Source organism: Lethenteron reissneri, chromosome 28 (assembly GCF_015708825.2).
Source record: "Lethenteron reissneri isolate LAM-NWPU_2019-01 chromosome 28, ASM1570882v1, whole genome shotgun sequence".
In the NCBI taxonomy this organism is placed as follows: domain Eukaryota; kingdom Metazoa; phylum Chordata; class Hyperoartia; order Petromyzontiformes; family Petromyzontidae; genus Lethenteron; species Lethenteron reissneri.
In genome coordinates this window covers 5602811-5625491 of record NC_083806.1, presented here as the reverse complement: position 1 = coordinate 5625491, position 22681 = coordinate 5602811, and the positions used below count along the sequence as shown (strand labels likewise).

Genomic DNA, 22681 nt, shown 5'->3' with positions numbered 1-22681 from the left:
GATTGGCGGAGAGCCATGCTCGGCTGTGTCCGGCGTAATTAGCGGCGGCCGAAGATGATGAAACGCTACCGCATTCGCGCTCATATCACCACAGCTCCCGCCGCCCCTCTCGGGCCCTTCGTGCCCCCCCACCCACCCAACACCCACCCACTCAACCACCCCGCCACCCCCGCCTTCTCCCCCCACCGCCCCCCTCCCCAACTTCAACCCCCCCCCACGCTCCTCTCTCCCTTGACGCTCACCCGGGCACGCACTTGAAATTAGGCATTCACTTGTTGTTGTTGTTGACGGCCAAGCCAATTCGTCCATGCCACCGTCCAAGAGGCGACGTTTCGGGCAACGGTCCTCTCATCAGAACAGGCGCCTTTCAGTCAACGGGCGGTTGACCGCTTGTCTTCAGCAGTGACACCACGTCGCCTGTTGTATCATGTGAAGTCTCCTCCAGGGTTAGGGTTATCGACAATTGAGTTATTTGTGTGTGCGTGTGTGTTCATTCCCTGCTATCGTGTGCGTTGCGCACCATTGGCTCGACGCGGGGCTAGATTTTGGCAGAGATCGTGACGACACGCTCGCTTCAATCCACGATTAGGCACGGCTGGCTGCGTACGGCGCGAAAGAAGTTTCGACACACGTGCGCATTCGCGTTTCGCAATAACCACTCGCGCTCAGGTTGTCGCGCCCATTCGGGAAGGAGACGTCTCGGTGAGCACCCAGCCTCTCTCTCTCTGTGTGTCTCTGTGTGTCTCTCTCTGTCTCTCTGTGTATCTCTTTGTGTCTCTCTCTCTGTCTCTTTGTGTCTGTGTCTCTCTGTGTCTCTGTCTCTCTCTGTGTCTCTGTCTCTCTCTCTGTGTCTGTGTCTCTCTGTGTGTCTCTCTCTGTGTCTGTGTCTCTCTGTGTCTCTCTCTCTGTCTCTCTCTGTGTCTCTGTCTCTCAGGCGACGTGACCCACACTCACTGCAGCTCGTCTCTCTGTGCTTCATTCACTACCTTTCAAACACACACACAACACACACAAACAACACAACACACTCACACAACACACAAACAACACAACACGCACAAATAACACACCTCACACACACACTAACCACACACACAATCAAAACAAACCTCACACAACACAACCCTCTCTCATACACACAACACAATCATCACACACGTACACACCAACCAAACACACACGATCAACACAAACCTCACTCACGTAACACAACCCTCTCTCTCACACACACAACACAACCCACACACACACACACAACCTCACACACACAAAAACAACACAACTCACTCACACACACTAACCACACACAAATAACACACCTCACACACACAACAACCACACACACACGATCAACACAAACCTCACATAACAAAACCATCTCTCACACACACACACAACATAACCCACACACACACACAATCTACACACACACACAGCTCACACACACTAACCACACACACAACAACAACCTTTACACACACATCCACACACACCAACCAAACACACACGATCAACACAACACTCACGTAACACAACCCTCTCTCACACACACAACACAACCCACACACACAACCCACACACACACAAACAACACAACTCACTCACACACACAACAACAACCCTCACACACCCAACACCCCCACTCACCTACCCACACACACGCACACACCAACCAAACACACACGATCAACACAACACTCACGTAACACAACACTCTCACACACACACAAAACCCACACACACACACAACCTCACACGCACACCCAACACACCCCCCCACCCACACACACACAACCTCACACACACACAAATAACACAACTCACACACACAACACAACTCACACACACAACCACAACCCTCACACACCCAACACCCCCCACTCACCCCACCCACACACACACAACACAACCCACACACAACAACAACAACCCTCACACACCCACCACTCACCCCCCCACACACACGCAGGGCTCGGATTCGTCTGCCTGCTGCTGCTCTGGCTGTCTCCCGCGAGCACCAGCGACTGCCCCAAGAACTGCAGCTGCTACATGCTGCCCGTCACCGCGAACTGCCAGTCGCTGGGATTCGTCAGGATCCCATCGGGCCTGCCCAGGAATAGCCACCGAGTGCTCCTGCAGAACAACCGCATCACAGCGGTGCCTCGCGAGAACGCCCTCAGTCCCGACACCGTTGCCCTGTCGCTTTTCTCCAACAACATCACCATCATCCAGCCCGGTGCGTTCGCCGCCTTCTCTCGGCTGGACGAGTTGGACCTCGGAAACAACCGTTACCTGCAGTGGCTGGACGCGGACACGTTCCTAGGACTTGTGAACTTGCACACGCTGCACCTGTACCGATGCGGGCTGCAGGAGCTGCCGGACAGAGTGTTCGCCGGCCTCAGGGGACTGCAGCATCTGTACCTGCAGCAGAACGAGCTGATGCATCTGCAGGTGATTTGATGATGATTGATGATGATGATGCACGCACACGGCACGCGCACGGCACGCTTTGCCACGTGTCATTGTTGGTGTTGTTGTGGTGAGTGGAGAAAGCCGTTGATCTTGCAATGGAAAACAAAAATAAGAGACGTGTGAAATTGTTTTGATATTCGGATCTCAAAATCCTCCTGTGCTCGGAGCACTTAAAGTAATCTGTTTTTATAAGAATATGTTTTCTCCTTTTTTCTGGCAACAAAACAGCTGTTTTAAGATTTTAAAACACCAAACTGAAACCTTTTACAAGGAATCATGTCTGCATTAACCACAGTACTTGTGGTAAGAATGCAAACAAAAAACGTACTCTGATAATATATGCGTTGTCTTTGAAACGGATTGGTCCACACCAGAGACAGCTTTCTTTTGAGCCTCGTCTCAAACGGTGTTAGACCAGAGGATGCCAAATGGCGTACAGCCACAAAGACAACGCACCATCAGAGTAAAGAGAGCTCGGGGTGAGCATCTACATCATGTGACCTCCTTTGCCAGTACCAAAATATGAGAATAGGCTTTTACCCTTTTATCATGTAAAAAAACAGGTGTTAATTTGTTAAAACACCAAACTGAAACCTTTTACAAGGAATCATGTCTGCATTAACCACAATATTTGTGGTCTCATTACTCTGATAGTGCATTGTCTTTGAGCTGTACGTCTTTTGGCGTCCTCTGTTTTAACACCGTTTGAGACGAGACTCAAAAGAAAGCTGTCTCTGGTGTGGACCAATCAGTTTCAAAGACAATGCATATATTATCAGAGTATGTTTTTTGTTTGCATTCTGACCACAAGCATTGTGGTTCATGCAGAAATGATTCCTTGTAAAAGGTTTCAGTTTGGTTTTTGAACATCTTAACACCTGCTTTGTTGACAGAACAAAGGGGAAAACCTGTTCTTATATTTTGGTACTGGCAAAGGAGGTCCCATGATGTAGATACTCTGTTTTTGTTCGTTTGAAATGTACTGTTCCGGCGACATAATTATGACGCCGATGGGGACACACATTGGGAAGTTGGAGCAGATTTTAAATTCACCGTGGTCACTCTCCTTCCGTGTTCGTTCCTCCCAACTCGTCGGTGTCTCTATCTAATAATATTATTCTTCTACTCGTTACGTCTTCCCAACTCCATCTTCCGCCGTTACAGTTCATCTCAATGATTTTTTGCTACACGGAAAATCCCGTGCTGCCAGTCACCCCAGCGAGTTTCTTCGGGTGGCAACCGCCCGCAGCAGCCACTGACAAATCGAGTTACGGTATTGTCTGGGTGGAGAGGAGCCCAGCCAGCAGCCAGCCAGGAGACTCGAGGCGTAGATTGTTATTGTCGATGTCGTTGTGCGCCACGCGAGCACGACGGCTGCGATGTGCAGTTGGGACACGTGGACAAGCAGAGTAATGCCGTACAATTTTATTTTTTATATAAAACGATCAGCTCGCACGTTCTTCGGACGTCACCCCTCCCCCCCTCCCTCCAGTCAGCCAGCCAGCCAGCAAAACTGTTGTCGAATATAGTCGGATAGCGTATCCCGCGCATTTGTTCGAGATACACGGTCGGGGTTGAGGGTGGGGGTTTTGTTAGTGGAGGGGGGGGGGGGGCTTGACGTCATCACGGAGATGTGCACGGTGGCGTCACCACCAAAGATCCCCCGTATAGCCTTAACAGACTGTTGGGGCAAGTGCTGTTAGCGAGCACCTATGAAGGCCAGAACGGCACACGAGGGGGTGGGTGGCCAGCACCACGCCCGGCCGCCTCTGTCTTCCCAGTGGCGATGTTTCTACACACTGCACCAGGTACTCATTTTAGGCTGAGTCGACCTAGGGGAGGCGCAGTACCAGTTCAGATAATCGTCACTGATGTTGGCCGTGAGCGGGAATCGAATTCGGGTCGCCAGGTTCGTAGCGCAGCGCGCTAACTGCTACACGACCGCTCCCCACCACCACCACGCACACGCCAGCCAGCCAGGACGCCAGCTAGCCAGCCAGACAATTTTAGTTCTCTCTCCCATGAAGTATTGATTTCGCTGGAGGTGGAACGTCGCGTTTGCGACAGCGGCCGGGGCAAGAGGCGGATTCCAGAAACGTCCCAGTTGCAAGTGGTGGGCAGAGAGGCAGTCCCGAAAAATCTATCTTTTAAAAAAAAATTTGCGCCCTACATTTAAACCAAAACATTCAACGTATTTTCTCTCACGCTTCATAATAAACAAAACAACGATGACGTCATCCTGCACTATTTAAGACCGGAAGTAGGTGGATGGCTTCACTATTCTGGCAAATCGCCCGATGATGCTGGATGTAATTTCCAGCGAAACGTCGTACTCAAATTGTAAATGTTGTGGATTCACACTTCAACACACCGATGGGCTAAAGTAGTGAACTATTTGCCTTTTGTCAACGTGACACAATTTTTTACTGATTGGCCGTGTCGGGTGGTGGAGGGTTGCGACACGTTTAGAAATAACGCGATCTGACCCAGAAACATTTATTATGAATAATACCGGTCGCGAAAGCCTTCGTGTTAAACCTTCTCACGCTTGTTTGCACGGGAAACCCTCATTGAGTCTTAAGCGAGTCCTCCCATGTTTTTGTTCCAGTACGGGGGGCGACGATTGCTTTGTACATTCTAAGTGAATCATTTGTGGGGTAATTTTCGTTTATTTTTATTTGGCAACTTTGGACGAACGACGCCGGCACGCAGCGGCCTCCCTCGGCTAATACACCCGCAGTATTACCCAGGGCGGCCGCTAGATTCGAACCACGAAACCCCTGCCTGGACCACGTTCTCCGCGGTAATTCGAGACTCGAAATAAGTATAACCCGTAAAAACAAAGTTTTTCACTCTAAATCCTTTATATGCGTGGCGGCTCGAGTCCTCTCGTCCTCTGGCTTGAGATGGCTGCCACCTATGGGTAAGATGATTGTCTGCAGTATTAAACAATTGGTAATTAAATATAATATTTTTGTCTTATAAAGTGTAAAATTTAGGAAAACATTTTTCACGAACATTAATTGTCACGCACAACGAGTCTGTGTGGAAAATGTCAACTCGATTGGATCATGGGAAGTGAGTTAAATAACGACCGAAAGATGTACACGGTCGTAAGCAAGCAAGCAAGCACGCAAGCAAGCAAGCGAACTTAATATAAAGGATTTAAAAAGCTCCCGTCCCTTAGGCTGTGATGCCTCTCATAGACAGACGCTTTCCGTCTGCCCATACCCATGCAAATAGCCGAGTTTGAAATGTTATCGTATTGATTAATTCCCGTGTGCCGTGTGCGTGGGAGGGTGGTAAGGATAAGGGGCACAGATGGTCCATTTGCCAGTCGTCTCAGTCCGTCTACCCATGTCACCTGCTGGGTCTGTCCCGTGACCTCCTATCAGCGAGCCTTCGACACTTCACATGGCCTCAAAGTGCAAAGTGCACCTGGCCTGGCACAGGCGCCCGTGGTGACGTCACCGTCACTTATTGGGGAATGGCGGGCGACTGGTATCCGTAAGGATAGTAGCAGGTTAGCGAAGTGCGCTGCGGAACCTGGCGACACGAGTTCAATTCCGGCTCACGGCCAACATCAGTGGCGAGGTTCACATATTTGCGTTGGGTGCGTTGTGCAAACATCAGCTCTGGGAAGACAAAGGCGGCCGGGCGGAGTGGTGACACCCCCCCCCTCATCCTCACACATGTGCTCGTTAATAACACCGGTAACGATTATCTGAACCAGTCCTGGGCTCTCCCCTAGGTCGACTCAGCCTCAAATGAGTACCTGGTGCAATGTGTAAACATCGCCACTAGGGAGACAAAGGCGGCCGGGCGTGGTGTTGGCCACCCACCCCTTCGTGTGCCGTGCCGGCCTTTATAGGTGCTCGCTAACAGCACTTGCCCCAACAGTCTGTTCAGGCTATCGTGCGCGAGGTCACGGATTGACACGTCAGGTTTGTGCGACTGGAGTGGCCAGGAGATGGCAGTACAGCAAGTGGGTTCGCCCTTCAGGCCGTGGGGCGTGTTGAGCTCAAGGGCATTTACCCCCCCGCCCGCCCCTCCAAGCGTGTGCACGCGTGCACGTGGGCTTTTCTCCGGATTCTCCCCGGCTTGTTGTCACACAAAAATCCAAAACACTCATTGAGGTCATTGGCCGACCATCGCAATGCAGCAGGGTCCTCTTGAAAGGGGGCGCCTTGAGACCGAGTGAGGCTTTGCTGGGTGAATTAATTGACGTAATTATGAACATAAAAAGGTTAGATAATGTATGAGTTGTTTTTGTTGGGGTAGGCCTCTCCCACTACGCTACGGGCCTCGTCTGGAATCATCGTGAAGGGGAACACGTTATATAGTACTCAGCGTTGCCCGGGCAAAAACGACACACACCCACACAAATCGACCCACACACACACATCGACTCACACCTACACATCGTACACACATCAATGCAAACACGCACCTCAACTCACACGCACACATGGACTGAGACACACACATTATTATTGTAAAAGTTACTAACTTAATTGTTAAATATTAGTTGTCCACACACACACACCACGCACACACACATTGACTAACACACACATCGACTGACACACACAGACACACACATCGAATTACGAACACACACAGCGACTTGCACACACACACATCGATGCACACACATTCACATCGACTTACACCCACACACATCTACTGACACACGCACATATCGACTGACGCACGCACACAACGGCTTGCACAAACACATCGACTTATACACACACGGACGTACACACACACACATCGACTCAAACACACATACATAGACTCACACACACATTGACCTACACACACACATATGAACTTACACACATACATATCGACTAAGACACACACACATAGACTTACACACACACATTGACCGACGCTCACACATCGACTTACACACACACATAGACTCACACACACACATACATAGACTCACACACACATGGACCTACACACACACACATATGGAGTTACACCCACAAATATATAGACTAACACACACAGACATATCGACTAACACACACCCATCAACTCACACACACACATGGACTCACACACACACATATCGACGTACACACAGACACCGACTGACACACATCGACCCACACATAAACGCATCGACTTACACACACACACATGTCGAATTACAAACGCACATGGACTCACACAGACACATTTCGACGTACACACACAAACACATCGACTGACACACATGGACCCACACACACACACATCGACTAACACACACAAACACATCGACTTACACACACAAATACATAGACTCACACGCACATGGAACTACGAACACATATATGGACTTACACACACATATCGACTAACACACACATGGACCTACACACACACATCGACTGACACACACACATCGACTTAATCACACACCGCACACACACACACATGGACGTACACAAACAAACACAGCAACATGTCACACACACATTGACTAGCGCACACATTGACGCACACACACACACGGACTCACACAGACACAACGCACACGCATATATGGACTCACACGCACACATGGACGTACACACGCACACTCCAACTTTTATGTAGACTAAATAAGTTCGTAAATAATAGTTTTCTATGTACGTGACTTTAGCGAAAGAAGGCAGGGAGAGAGGGTAAATGCACGCGTGTTTAATAAGTAAGTAACTAGCGACGGCAGGGGTGTTCCACCATTTCGGTGCAAACATTTGCCGCGAGCAAGATCGGCACATTCATGAAAGTCAACGAAGACAAAATTAACCCACAAACCTACCTGTAACTATGAGCAGATGCTGCACCAATTAAGCGTAATTGACATTACGTCACTGCTCAACCCCCCCCCCCCTACCGAGGGGGGGGCAATTGTAAATATTATAGAATGAAGACGTAATTATTGCGCGGCTGCTTATGCCTCCAGAGTACAGAGAAAAAGCGATTCTTCAAAATCATTACTTCATAGCTGTCATTAAATCTTCGAACCTATTAAAGGCAATTTGTAATGAGCAAACAGTCATGGTAATAAACGTTTGAAGGGAGCTGTAAATCTGTGTGTGTTGCGCAGTGTCCACACGAAAGAGAATTCCCCCCCCCCTCACCCCCCACGTGTGACTTGGTAGGACCCTCTCCCCCCACCGAACGCGTGCGAGTTGGTAGGACCCAGCGCACGCGCGCTAGCTAATAAATAAATGAACGCAAGCGGCACTAAATCGCTAATTAAACTACTTTAAGGGTGACGGACGCGAAATGGGAATAGCGCCGGCTCAGCACGGGGCTTGTGGCGTGCTACCTGGGTACTTTTTTTGGTCGTAAACTCCACGGTTTGCTAGCCAAATCCTTCGCAAGTTCCGGCCACACACACACAGAGATACACAGACACACAGACAGACAGACAATGACATCTATAGGTGAAAAAAAAGAATATCATAATCATTATTTATACTGGAGGAATCCGATGAGCTATAAAGCGTTTTGTTACAGACGTCGATAAAATGACAAATATCATAGCGACATCATCATCATCGTCGTCGTACGTCTGAAACATTTTAACAATGTTTTTAATAGTAATTGTTATCAGCTAATCCAAGGTGTTATTGTGCAGTCTCCAATTCGCACGAGCCACTCTGCTAGAGAGAAGGGTCATTTCTCAAAACGTCACCTATTACGTGTTTCTATTATTTACATAAAGTTATTTCCACGGCGACGAGATGTTAACTACCTCGTCTGGTGTGCAGGAGGTCGTCGATTCGATCCCGACCATGACGCCTGCTGCTGTATATTTGGAGTGTGCGTGTCTTTCTCTCTCTCCGTGGTCGCGTGGATTTTTCTCCGGGTCCTCCGGTTGTTACCTCCACATTTAAATTCAATAACACGCATTTATTTGGCTGCTATCTCTACATTTCCACGTTGTAAGCCACTTACCTGAGCGATCATTCGTGAAATCCAGGTCGTTCCTTCCAAAGAGCTACATAGCTCAGTGAGCCTTACCTGGTAAGATAAAAAAGAAATAGTTTAATACAGTAGTTTCGTTTTATTTTCATCCTTTAAAGTTCACACCAAACCATTCGGTAATAACGTCACCGTACTTCTGAGCTGACACAATTCGCTGAGATTTTGTTTCCAAGTCACCCCCGCTAACCGCACGTGAGTCAACGGTGCGAGCGTCAACCCAGCGCGACTTGGCAATGATCGCCCAGCGCGCTGACACTCGGAGATTGGTGGATCACGCAAGAGATTGCGGGAGTGGGGTGGGGGGGGGGCCGCAGAAGGGAGGCAGCACAGCAAGTAGGGCCACTGTAAGGGTATCCACTCGACACGCGGCGCTCAGAAATATCTAAAGCAACGCTTGGTGGGAAACTGCGGGGGGGGCGGGGGGTGGGGGGTAAAGGTGGGGAGGGGTGCATTAAATAAATGTTAAATCTGCAACGCCTGGAGATCGAGAACACCGGGATACTTCAGGATGACAAGCCCAGTGAGCTCACCGTTTACACCACGGCAGCCTGCCGTAGTAGCGTGCGTGCGTATACGCGTTGCACACATTCGACAACTAACACATTGAACCACTACCGGATTATAAGACGCACTTGCCCCTCCCGCCCCACCCCCCCTACCGCCAACCGCTCTACATCGACGAGTTTGAGGGATGCATCTTAAATTTTATTGGATACCGAGCACGAGTTCGGGGGTGCGTCTTACTTTCCGGAGGATCCTATACGATTCGGAGAAGACGGTAGAAGCCCGGACACGGAGTTTGCCCTTAATGAGTTATTTTTAGAAAAATCTGAATTTGCGTGGCTCGGCATTCAGCAGCACCTTGCGCTGTTTTTGTCCTCAAGGGCCCTGGCGTCACGCATAGCAGCGGCATCTTCAGAGCCCCCCTCCCTCCTACGCCCCCCCCCCTCCCCGATGCAATGAAGAGGACGCGTGATTGAAACCGCCCTGATCTCATAATAGGGTTTTCCCCCTTTTTTTCTGGCAACAAAACTGAAACCTTTTTACAAGGAATCATGTGTGCATTAACCACAATATTTGTGGTCAAAATGCGAACAAAAACACACTCTTCTTGGTTATTTCGGTAAAGTCACGTAGAAGGGAAATAATAAAAGAATAAAAATAAAACATAATAAAATACAATTCTCACGACGTTTCGGCCACAACGCAAGCAGCCGTCCTCAGGTGAAGAACAGGTCTGTCGGAAAGACAGCGTCTGAGGACGCCGAGTGGCATTTGGTCTACTCTTCCGCATTGCCATCCAGACGTCTTGGAAGATTTGGGAATGCAAATTCGGGTTTCTAGAATCGTGACACAATACGCTAACCACCGCGCCACCACTGCACCCTAAATGTATGTGTGTATGTAGTATACACTGTCAATAGGTGAAGGATATAAATGGAATACTATAATATGATAAATAACGACTCTCTGTTCTGAAGAACGGCTGTTGACCGAAACGTCAGCCTATATGATTCTAGTTTCAGGCTGCGTTCATGATTAATGCCGCATGAACATTGCCAAGGGTAGCCCAGAGGTCAGAGCAGAGGTCGCAAATGGGTACCCGTACCCGGCCGTACCCTACCCGTACCCGGGTACGGGTAGGGTACGGGTATCGGGTACCTGATTGCGACCTCTGGGATGAAGCCATGTTGCAGGCGCGGGTGGGTTGATTCTAGGAACTTGAATTGTGAGAAGAGACAAGACGTTGGGAAATGAGTGACAAACGGTGACTCACCAGTGACTTACGGCCTACCCGTACCCGTACCCGGCCGCACCAGGGTCGCAAACGGGTACCCGTAACCGTACCTGGCCGGGTACACGGGTAGCCGGGTATCGGGTAGGGTACGGGTATCGGGTACCCGGTTGCGACCTCTGGGTCAGAGACACGGAGCCGATAACCTCTGAGGGCCGGAGGGTTCGAATCTGAGTGTTCGGCCACCTGTGATTAAACCGGGGTCTCAAGCGTGCGGCGAGTTAATAATGGTCTGAGATTCACAACCCAATTAGTAATTGCTGCACACACAACCACGTAAAAAATAATAACGATGACTCTTCATATTATTAACGTCACTCGATTTGGCAACATTTCAGCGGTGGGAATGAAAAGGATCGATTTTATTTCCGTGTTGTAAACGTTTCTCAGTAGGTGGGCATCTGGTAACGTCAAACCCCGCTCCCCCTCTCTACCCTCCCCCCCCCGACGTGCCGATTGCAAGGATCTTCAGAAGTAGCTCTCTAATATCCCCTTCTGCGGGCCTTTCTCGAGCACGTGGGGTGTTCCTTACCGCGCTCTGCGAAGATGCGTCTCATTGGGCTCCACGTCTCACGTCTCCGTGATCGGAATCAGAATGTGTATTGACACTGAGGAATCCGATGAGCTATTAAGGTCTTTTTCACAGATGTCCAGTAGGGCGGCTCAGAAAATTACAACAATCAACAATACAAAAACACGATGTGATTGCAATGTATAGCGCGCTTCAAGAAAATGTTAACACTTATTATCGGACTTTCGTTTTTATTGGGAAAAGAACGGGTGATATACACTGTAACATGATAACAAATGAGTAGTTAATTGCTTCAAAAAGTCAAAGAGTCTCCACTTGATCGCCATCGTTGTCCACGCACGTCTGGAATATTCTCCAAGGTGGTCTCCAGAGCCCGAAGGCACATTTCTTGTGGCGTTGTTGCAAATTCTCCGAAGCGTTAACATTTTTTTGAAGCACTCTGTATATTAAACGGAAACACATCTCTTGAAAAATATACAAATACAGCGATTTATTTTGTAATCTTACCAGGTAAAGCCCCCTGCGGTATTGACTTATTTTCCAGAAACGACCTGGCCACAAATGATAGCTCAACAAAGTGGCTTATCGCGTGCAAATCTACACTGCAGCCAAATAATCCAAACGATCTCAAAGCATGTTGATTCTAAATGTGGAGGGAAAAAACGGGAGAAAAAGAAATACATGCCTATGGCATGGCTGGAAAAGACTAGGACCGCAAAAGTAATGACATCCAACTCTACCACCGCGGGAGATGCACGTGAGGCCTGTTGTCCAGGCCACGTGCATAGCGAGGGTTGATGGATCGAGGGGGAGCCCGTAACCCCCTGGCACTACCAGAATGTGGACTCCACCTGTTCCGTCTGCAATGGGATAGAGTGTTTCACCCTCGCACGCGTGGGTTTTCGCTAGGTGCTCCAGGTTTCCTCCCGCACGTAAGCGCTCAGTAATTGTCAACCTACATGATAGCAAGAAGAGCCATTTGGTTTAAAACGCGGTATATATGTAAAAAAAAAACCTCAATATTTCAAGAGCACCAAGGCACGTGATGGATACGAGACGGTGGTCCTTAATAATTGACGTCACTGAGCAGTCGTTGAAGAGCCGCGTGGTGGCCTCCGGAGCCGCAGGTTGCCGACCCCTGACATGTAGGGGACTTTAGAGCTTGGGCAATTGTTGGCGCCCACTGCTCACACCGCGTGGCTGTCGCCTTCCTGCCCGTCTGTGGTTCCTCCTCGTGCTCCTCACCTCTCTCGAAAGCGCCTAGGCTGGAGCAGAAGCGTAGGAACGCCACAGCACCCTCCAGAGCAGAGGGGTCGGCTGCACTGCAGTCCTTAAGGAGCTGCAGGCTGCACCTCCTTAAGGGCTGCAGGGCAGCTCCTGAAATTCCAAAAGAAATGGCTCTTCTGGTTCTATTGGTTGTCGACTCCCTTGACCATGGAAGTTCAGTTCATCGTGGAAGTCCAGTTTACCGCGGGCAGGGGTCGGCAAATCTGCCGCTTCCTGAGCCGCATGGGGTTCATTAAGGACGGCTTCGTGACGTTACTTATTAAGGACTCACCGTCTTGTATCCACGTGATCTCGACGGAGCCCTCTGCTGCAGCTCGCCCGGTACTGGATTAAAAGAGTGCGGGGCCTGTAGCATATGTTGTAAAGGGGCCCTAAGTAAAACAAAAATTAAAACACATTCATTTTTTACTTGCACAGTAAAGTAAATGTATTTTTTCATTTGCTATACAACCAGATAATGCGACAAATCGCTAACCTGAAACACCGAGTCGTTCGTAAAAGTTGAAGGCAGTATAGTACTATAGTAATAGAGCAAGTGCAGAATCACTGAACCGGAATTGATAGCTTGAAAGCATTTAGCGCGGGGACCCTGTAAGTGCGGGGCCCGTTGCTACGACATGTGTAGTGTAGTAGCTATCACATGTGTAGTAGCTACCACATGTGTAGCTACTATATATGTAGCGACTTGTGCTACTGGGATAATCCGGCACTGAGCTCGCCCACGCGGGCTACTTGGCAGGCAGCCGTCTTCACGCGGTGCATTGTGGGTGGTTGGGTGACCGTGCGGTCCGTGCGAGGCGATTTCGCTTTGTGCGCCCTTGATTTTTTTTTGGAACGCATCTACTAGGGGGAGGGTACTTGTTATTTATTTGGCCATTACGTGGAGGTGTTTTGAAAGCGATAAAATAAAAAAAATACATCTAGCGAGTCACAATGGGGAGATGCAGAAACTTGTTTTAAAAAAAAACAGATTCCATTTGTGCCATTTATAGCTGCAATGATCGCAGCCGCTTCTAAGTACGCCCATGACTTATGCAGACAAATATGAAATACACCAGTGGCATCGTCTTGTTCTCACTTAGTGCCCCAGAACATCAATGATTAAAAAAGTACTGATGGATGGCTTACAATGGGAATCTACATCATTCCTGAGACAGACGATGCAGAGACTCAAAAGTTAAAACATTACAAGATTACGATTATGTAACTCGTTGCAGAGTTTGACATGAGATTATTAGGTCTGGGAGGGCAGCCAGAACCAGCATTGCCAACAATTGCCCAAGGTCTGTGACCCTATATTTGTATGTTTAGCCAATGGGGTTAATGGGTGTTTATACGTGCGGCAGCAGACCGGAGCACCCGGAGAAGACTCACTTGCGCCAGCGTAAGGCTTACGCTTAATCCTCGTACCGATGGATACAGATTGGAGTTAAACACACTTGCTGTACTGCCTGCTCCTGGTGAGCGAGGCTATGGCACCTCATCGACGCCCGAGGGCAATTTAAGAACGCCTGTGTGATCCGCCAACCTTCGCTGCCTCCACAATGCTGGGTTCAAGTTCATTTATTGGGTATAGCCCTGTGAGCCATTCGGCTCTTGGATCGGGTGCAACCGCAACAAACAAAAACATGAACAAAAAACATCTTAAAGTGAATATGTGACTGAGTGCAAACAGAAAATCCAAGAAAAGACAGCAAAATCCCAGTGGGATGCAAGTCAAACAACCAACATCAACCACAAGACAACTTAGATTAAGGCCATCAGTCTAACTCTGTACTACAACAAACAAACATGGCTAAACCAATACACTTTTCGAAATCACCAAAATAAAGCCATGAAAGCAATGAAACAGTGATCATAGGAACTGTGACGGAATTTTCACAATAAATGGCATAAACAACATGTACTACTACAGGCCACGTGCATAGCCACCACTGCCCGGCTATAGTCAAGCAACTAACCGCATGATATCTGGGGTATAACCGTGGTGTGAGTTGAATCGCACAACCGTATGTGGGGTTCTTTGTCTGTAGGTGTGTGTCTGTGACTGTGTGTGTGCGTGCACAACAACGAGCGGAGCGCCGGGTGGCTAAAGCACAGCAAGTTGGCACAGTAGGGGGCACAGGTGGTGCATCAGCCAGTCATCTCGGTAATATCAGTCAGTCGAGCCGTGGCACCTGGGTCTGCCCCGTGACCTCCTGCCAGCGGGCGTTCGACACTTCACGTGGCCTCAAGGTGCACATAGCCTGGCACAAGCGTCGTGGTGGCGTCACCGCCACTTAGTGGCGAATGGCGGTTGTTGTGTTGTGTGTTGTGCGTGCACCTAGCCTGGCACAAGTACTGTGGTGACGCCACCGCCACTTTTAGTGGTGAACGGCGGTTGATGTTATTGTTAGTATGTGGGTGTGAGTGTGTCTCTGTGTGTAAGTATTACGTGCGGAAGCAGCAATAAATCGGCAGTTTGTGCACGTGACAAATGTACGTATATGGCTGTGTCAGGTAGCGTAGGGTGTACCGCACCAACGTTAGCGTTGTACTCACACAGCGATCTGACCCCAAACTCACGCATGAATCACGACGTTCCTCTTGCGAGTGGCCAATTCATTAAAAAATATTTGTTGTATTTTCATCAGTTCCTTTTTTGAGAAGTATTATCATCGTAATTATTTTTTTTTACCCTTCTATCTGGCAACAAAACTGACACCTTTTTTACGAGGAGTCATGTTTGCATAGACCACAATACCTGCAGTCATAATGCAAATAAAGAACATAACTCTGATAATTTATGCACTGTCCTTGAAGTTGATTGGTCCACACCCGAGACAGCTTTCCTTAGAGCAGGAGTCGGGAACCTTTTTGACTGGGAGAGCCATAAAAGCCAAATATTTCTAAATATATTTCATTGAGAGCCATATAGTATTTTTAACGTATAATAAATTAAATATGTCTTACTTTTAATGCGACTTCTGGTGCTGCGTGGTTTTGCTGATGGCCTTGTAGTCTGGTTCGTACGTGGTGAGGTTGAGCTTCATGCAGGCGTGACCCGTGAAATTTATCTTCAAAACAAATTTCTGTTTACTTTAAAATGACACGGTATTATTAAGCAATATCACAAGTATTTGAAAATCAGTTCCAAACTGATTTTTTAATTTTTTCAACTCAAAATTGTCTGGGAGCCATATGCCGTCACCGGAAGAGCCATATATGGCTCGCGAGCCATAGGTTCCCGACCGCTGCCTTAGAGCCTAGTCTCACGTGGGTTGGACCAGATGACGCCAAAAGGCGCACAAAAAAAAACAATTATCATATTTTTTACTGGCAAATGAGGTGCCAATTAAGTATCATCATCAGCATCATCATCATCACGATCCATGGGCAGATAGCCCCGTCATTTCGTCATCTGTTTCCACTTTAATCTGTCTCGTGCCAGTATGATCAAGTGGTGCCACATCTTTCCGGCATCAATCTCTTCTTATGTCGTCGTCAAGCCGTTCTTTTGAGAAATTATGGACTGGAAAAAATAGACAAAGTAAGAGAGTAAAACATTACATCGAATATTCCAGCCATTCTCAAGTCATCGCACGTGAAAGCTTCACATTAACCGTGGGGGTTTCTGACCATACTTCGCCATGGTGAGCACACCCCCCCCCCCCATATCACTTACCCACTGGCGTTAGCCATGGCCAGAAATCGAACTCGGCTCGCTGAGTTCATAGCGCAGCGTGCTAACCACTGTGCCACCAGTCCACCCCAGATATCTAATTATATCTAATAGCAAACAAATATATTCACACAAACACAATAATTGCGAGCAACGTTGAGAAAATTGCTAATAATTACACGCACAAATAATAACACACACCACGCAGGGAGCCCTGCCTCCAATTATACGTGTAAGAGCATACATTGATTTTATAATGAAAGACACTCTATCTCACGGTGTTATTTGCCGTCCACGGCACATGCATAACCACCAATAGAGAGTAACGGGAATTTGCCAATGTACCAATGAAGAATTGTTTTGGTCTGAATGGAAATGTATTTAGATATATACCAGAAAAGTTGAATGAGCTGGGCAATTGTCGATATGAACGCGTGGACCAAATGCACTTGCCACAACACTCGTGATAAAAATGTAGCGTGGTCGCATATTGGTGTTTACAATTTTTCTTCTTGGCTCTTTCGGTAAAGTCACGTAGAAGGGAAATAATAAACAACGCAAGCAGCCATCTTCAGGTGAAGGACAGGTCTGTCGGAAAGACAGCGTCATTCAGACCTGTTCTTCTAAGTGACTTTCTTCTAAGTGACTTTACCGAAAGAACCAAGAAGATGAATCCCTGCAGTCACAAAAGCTTTAAATCGAAATGTTTACAATTTGATTTATTTACCACCGAATCGTGGCTTCCCCATGCTGTGTCGGTCACGGGAGGTGTTCGACCGTACTTCACCACGCTTGTCCGTGTTGGTTGGTGATGTTCATTGATGGTCCAGCGATCACTCGCCTCCTGATCGCTCTTCCATCGCTACTACCATGCGTACCGTCCCCATGAGTTTCAAATCCATTCATTCCCCTCCACCCCATCCATGTTGAAGACTTGGTCTAATGGAAGGTCTGCTCTGTGTCGTCTCATAATCACTGTGCGTTCAACCACCACCAACCACCACCTTACAACACCACACCCATTCACTCACCCTCTCACCCACTCACCCACCAACCTACTCATCCATGCTGTGTGTTCAACCACCACCACCACCACACAATATCACACTCACCCACTCGCCTACTCGCTTACTCACTCAACCACTCATTCACCCACAATGCAAATATTATCATAGTACATTTGTTTGCATGTTTTGCCACAGGTACGTGTGGGTAATGTAGACTTGATGCCTTACAAAAAGTATTAATTTGGTGATCGAACATCTTAATACCACCTGTTTTATTGCCATAAAGGGTTAAGCCTATTCTTATTTTAGCAACATAACACTCACTCAACCATTCATGTACTCACCCACCCTCTCACCCACCAACCCACTCATCCCCACTGTGTTCAACCACCACGACCACCACATAGCAGATCACAGCATCACACTCGCTCACTCACCGATTCACCCACTCACTCATCCACTCATGCACTCACCCGTACTCTCAATCACCCACTCATTCACCACGCTGTAGGTCACGACTATTTCCCTTCTCCTTCTTTAGCTCGCACTGCTCCACTGCGGAATTCCACCCCATCGCCTCTCCCCCCCCCCCCCAAAATCGTATAACCTTGCCCAGTTTAACACAGAACGTGTCAACTCTTGCGCAACCCAACGTTCAATAATCCGGCCTGGTGGCTCAATGGTAGAGCGAGTGGCTCACAATCGGAAGGATCCCTCGGGGGAAAGGAGGGGGTGGGTCGATACAATACGGTACCAATTTTGTGGGGAATTTACAGTGGGTTTGCCCTATGGATAGACTCACCCCTGCCATGTGAATGTGGAATCTCCAGCACTGCAAACGAGAAATATGCACCGCTGCACGCAACACTCATTTGAGCCAAAAACAAAAACAAAATCTACCACTCTTGACTTCGAACCCAACTTTCCTCGTGCTGTTTGTTGCTGCCTGCTCGGCATCTGTTAGCTGGCATTTGCCCCTTTGTGACCTTGGGTCTCAAACAAAAAGTAAAAAAACCGAGGTCCAACCCACGATTGTAATCCCCCCCCCCTGCGCTCTGCCCGCACCGCGTGCGCTCTGCCCAGGATGACCTGTTCGGGGAGCTGTCGAACCTCACCCACCTCTTCCTGCACGGCAACAAGCTGCTGAGTCTTTCCGACAACGTTTTCCGGGGCTTGCACAGCCTCGACAAGCTGCTGCTGCACCACAACAGGCTGCGGGCAATCCGCCGCCGCATCTTCCGCGGCCTCTCGGCCCTCTCCACCCTCTACCTGTTCAACAACGAGCTCACCGAGCTCTCGGGCCACGCCATGGGCGACCTGTCGGGCCTCCAGTACCTGCGGCTCAACAACAACACGTGGGCCTGCGACTGCCGCCTCTTCTCGCTCTGGGAGTGGTTCAAGCGCTTTCGCGGCTCGAGCACCGAGGTCGTCTGTCACTCGCCCTCGAACCTCGTCAACCGCAACCTCAGGTCGCTGGCGGAGAACACGTTCATGTCGTGCAACCTGGGCCCCACCTCGTCCACCTACTACGCCGTCGCCACTCACCCGTTCCGACCAGACAAGGCGTCGGGAACCCACGCACCGAAGACTCCGGCGGCGCCCGGAATAGGAGGAGGAGGTGGCGATGCCAAGACGTCGGCCGTGGCCATCTCGCCGATCATCAAGGTGCCGACGAGACGAAAGTGCCGCAAGCACACGGCGGCGCGCAGCCCGCGCCAACGCAGCCGGGCAGGGCTACCTCGACGGCAAGCAGGAGCGCGACGGCGCCGCCGGGGACCTGCCGCACCTCGACACGTACTTCAAGGAGCTGGACGACGACGTGGGTGGCCACGCGGGCGGCACGCAGCCCGCCAGCCCCAAGTGCAGCCGGAGCAAGAAGATGGAGGGGGCCGACCTTCAGCACGGAGGGCAGGCGGCGGGAGGAGGGGCAGCCGGGCACGTCCACGGGCGGAGCGGAGCGGGGTTCGACGCCGTGGCGAGGTGCGCGCTGGGCCCCGTGGCGGCGGTCGCGTTCGTCCGCCTGGCGCGCGGGCCCCTCGTCTAGACGTGGGGGGGGGGGGGGGGGGCGAACTGAAGTGACAAGCGGCGGAAGAGTTTGATGGGAGGGTGGGTGGCTGTGGTGGGGGAGGGGGGAATGACAAACACTTGTTACGCGGGGCGAATGAATGAATGGATTCGTTGGTGGGGAGGGGTGGGGGTGGGTGGGTGCGTGAAGATAAGCTTTGATATCTAGTATCGATTCAGATGTATTGCTTGAAGTTGCAGTATATATATATAAATAATATATAAGGATTAACGGGGAAAAAAACGAAGTCTATCGGAGATCTACATTAAGGATCCTTGCACTGGTGAGATGTCGTGTCCATAATTTACAACGGGGTGGGAATGCTTTCGTGAGTGCAGTTTTTACCGATACAAAAGTGATTGTGTTGGTGTTTTGGCTATAACAGTGTAAACAATACGAGACATATGTGTTCAGGCTGCGGCGATAATGCAACACGTTTACAGACGTATCACATCCATCCAAGAATAGTCGGCTCGGGGAAGGGTGTGAATTGGCAACAGATTTGCCGGAGGGGCGGAGGGTGCTGGGGTGTGTGTGTGTGTGTGTGGGAGAGTGGGGGAAGAGGAGAGGGAGGCAGAGAAGAGGGGAGATGGAGGTGGAGGAGAGGGGAGGGGAGGAGGGAGGGACAGGAGAGGGAGGTGGAGGAGATGAGAGAACAGTGGAGGAGAGGGAGACGGAGGAGATATGGGGGGCGGGGGCGTACCACAGCTTGATAATTCAGGGCCGTCTTGAAATTGCCAGATTCTCCGTTGGGTAATTGGACCTCCGCTTCTTATCCTCCCCTCCCCAAGCCGGCGGGGGGGAGGGCAGAGAGGGGAGGTGGGGAGGGTGTGTGGGGTGGGGGATGAGTTTGTGCAATGGGGGGTGGGAGGGACAAGCTTTAACTTGGCCACGTCTGTGAAATCAAATAAAATGTCAACGACGTCGCCCGCAAGACCTCCCCGGCCTGCCGGCTGTCGCCTGCTGGACGCGTCTCGCGCGCACGTGGGGCAGGGTGGCCCTCTCCGCTCAAAGTTTACGACTACGAACGCGGGCGGACGCGAGAATTCGCGCCCGCGGAGTTTCGTAAAGACTTTCACACTTTGGGAAAAAAAAAAAGTTTTACAGCGTCATTACTGTTACTACTGCTGCTGCTGCTGCCACGCAACAACAACAACAAAGACTTGGTTCGTGACATCTGCCGTTCCCCCATCGAAGCGGAATAATAACAATAATATTATAAATAATCTTCTACCCCTGGGTGCACGTGGAGGTGGTCGCGTCACGTGTTCGGTCAATCCGCCGCGAGGAAGCGGTTCGGACGGTGGTGGCCGTGCTGATCAGTCGGCGAAACAAAATAAACCCACAGCAACAAACAAACAACAAACAAAACAAAATCAACTTCGACGTCGGACAAAGAGAATTGTGGCCGACTGAAGGGGTCGCGTTGCCGAAACGAAACGAAAACGGACGGGGCGGCAAAAAAACCAAAACAGCACGAACGGACAGCACCAAAACAATCGACGCGAGTTTCTTGAAGCCTGCTTTAACCCCTATCATCATCATCATCGTTATTTTGATTTTTTTTTAAATCACTACTACTTACTCGTAGCGCTCGAATAAGGTCAAATAATTGTGAATTGATTTTCCATTTGCGAAACCTCTTTTTTTGCAGTTTAACAAACAAAACGAAGAGGCCAGTCGCTAACTCGCTCGCTCGCTCGCTCACTCTTCTTATTCCCCGACTGGAAATCTCCCGGCTCGGGACATCAAGGGCGTAAAATAGACGGGGGGTGACGTTAAAGAGCGCACAAGCGACGGCATTCGTAGCGTGCGCTCCCTCCCCTCCACTCGTCTCCCAGCCTGCACGCGCGTGGTTGTTCCCCCATCTCTTCGTCGCGATTGGGGTGTTTCTGTTTTTTCTTGATTCCTTTCTTTCATTAAAAACCGGCGCGTTACGGCCGAAAGCGTTGGATTTGAGCGGCGAGGGCAATGCGAACCAACAAACCATGCAGTGTCTGGTCACCAAAACAAGAATAATAATGATGCTATAAAATTAAATCGTTATATTTTGCAGCCGCTAATTTTTCTCTCGGGTAGGGGCCATCGCAGTTCCGGTAAACGCGCAACGTTGATCCAACGTTGGAGTTCGGTTGGAACCGTTTGGCCTGCCGTTGGGCCCCCAACTTTGGCATATCGATTTGGAACCATTTTTTCCGAACGTTGCCATTTAATTGGAACCGTTTCTGCTCTTTCCCCTGACGTTGACCGAACGTTGCGTTGGGTTGGAAACGTTTCCCCCATCCCCACCTAACGTTGACCCAACATTTGCGTTTGGTTGGAACTGTTTCCCCAATCCCCCCCTAACGTTAACCCAACGTTGGCGTTTGGTTGGGACCGTTTCCGCCCTCCCCCCCTAACGTTGACCCAACGTTGGCGTTTGGTTGGAACCGTTTTCCCCATCCCCCCCTAACGTTAACCCAACGTTGGCGTTTGGTTGGAACTGTTTCCCCAATCCCCCCCTAACGTTGACCCAACGTTGGCGTTTGGTAGGAACCGTTTCCCCCATCCCCCCCTAACGTTGACCCAACATTAGTGTTTGGTAGGAACCGTTTCCGCCCTCCCCCCTAACATTGACCCAACGTTGGCGTTCGGTTGGAACCGTTTGCGCCCTCCCCCCCTAACGTTGACCCAACGTTGGCGTTTGGTTGGAACCGTTTCCGCCTTCCCCCCCTAACGTTGACCCAACTTTGGCGTTCGGTTGGAACCGATTCCGCCCTCCCCCCTAACGTTGACCCAACGTTAGCGTTCGGTTGGAACCGTTTCCGCCCTCCCCCCCTAACGTTGACCCAACGTTGGCGTTTGGTAGGAACCGTTTCCGCCCTCCCCCCTAACGTTGACCCAA

At 49.8% G+C, this 22681-nt stretch overlaps 1 protein-coding gene across 1 annotated transcript in view; it reads left to right on the top strand.

Annotated features, from left to right (window-relative positions):
- LOC133348724 (reticulon-4 receptor-like 2) overlaps window positions 1-21484 on the top strand; it is a 33145-nt gene extending 11661 nt beyond the window's left edge. Inside the window, exons 2-4 of the mRNA XM_061561660.1 lie at window positions 1970-2451; window positions 18816-19712; window positions 21452-21484. Coding sequence (XP_061417644.1) covers window positions 1970-2451; window positions 18816-19712; window positions 21452-21484 — 1412 coding nt within the window. The remainder of the gene's footprint in view (window positions 1-1969; window positions 2452-18815; window positions 19713-21451) is intronic.
- Window positions 21485-22681: the final 1197 nt, after the last annotated feature.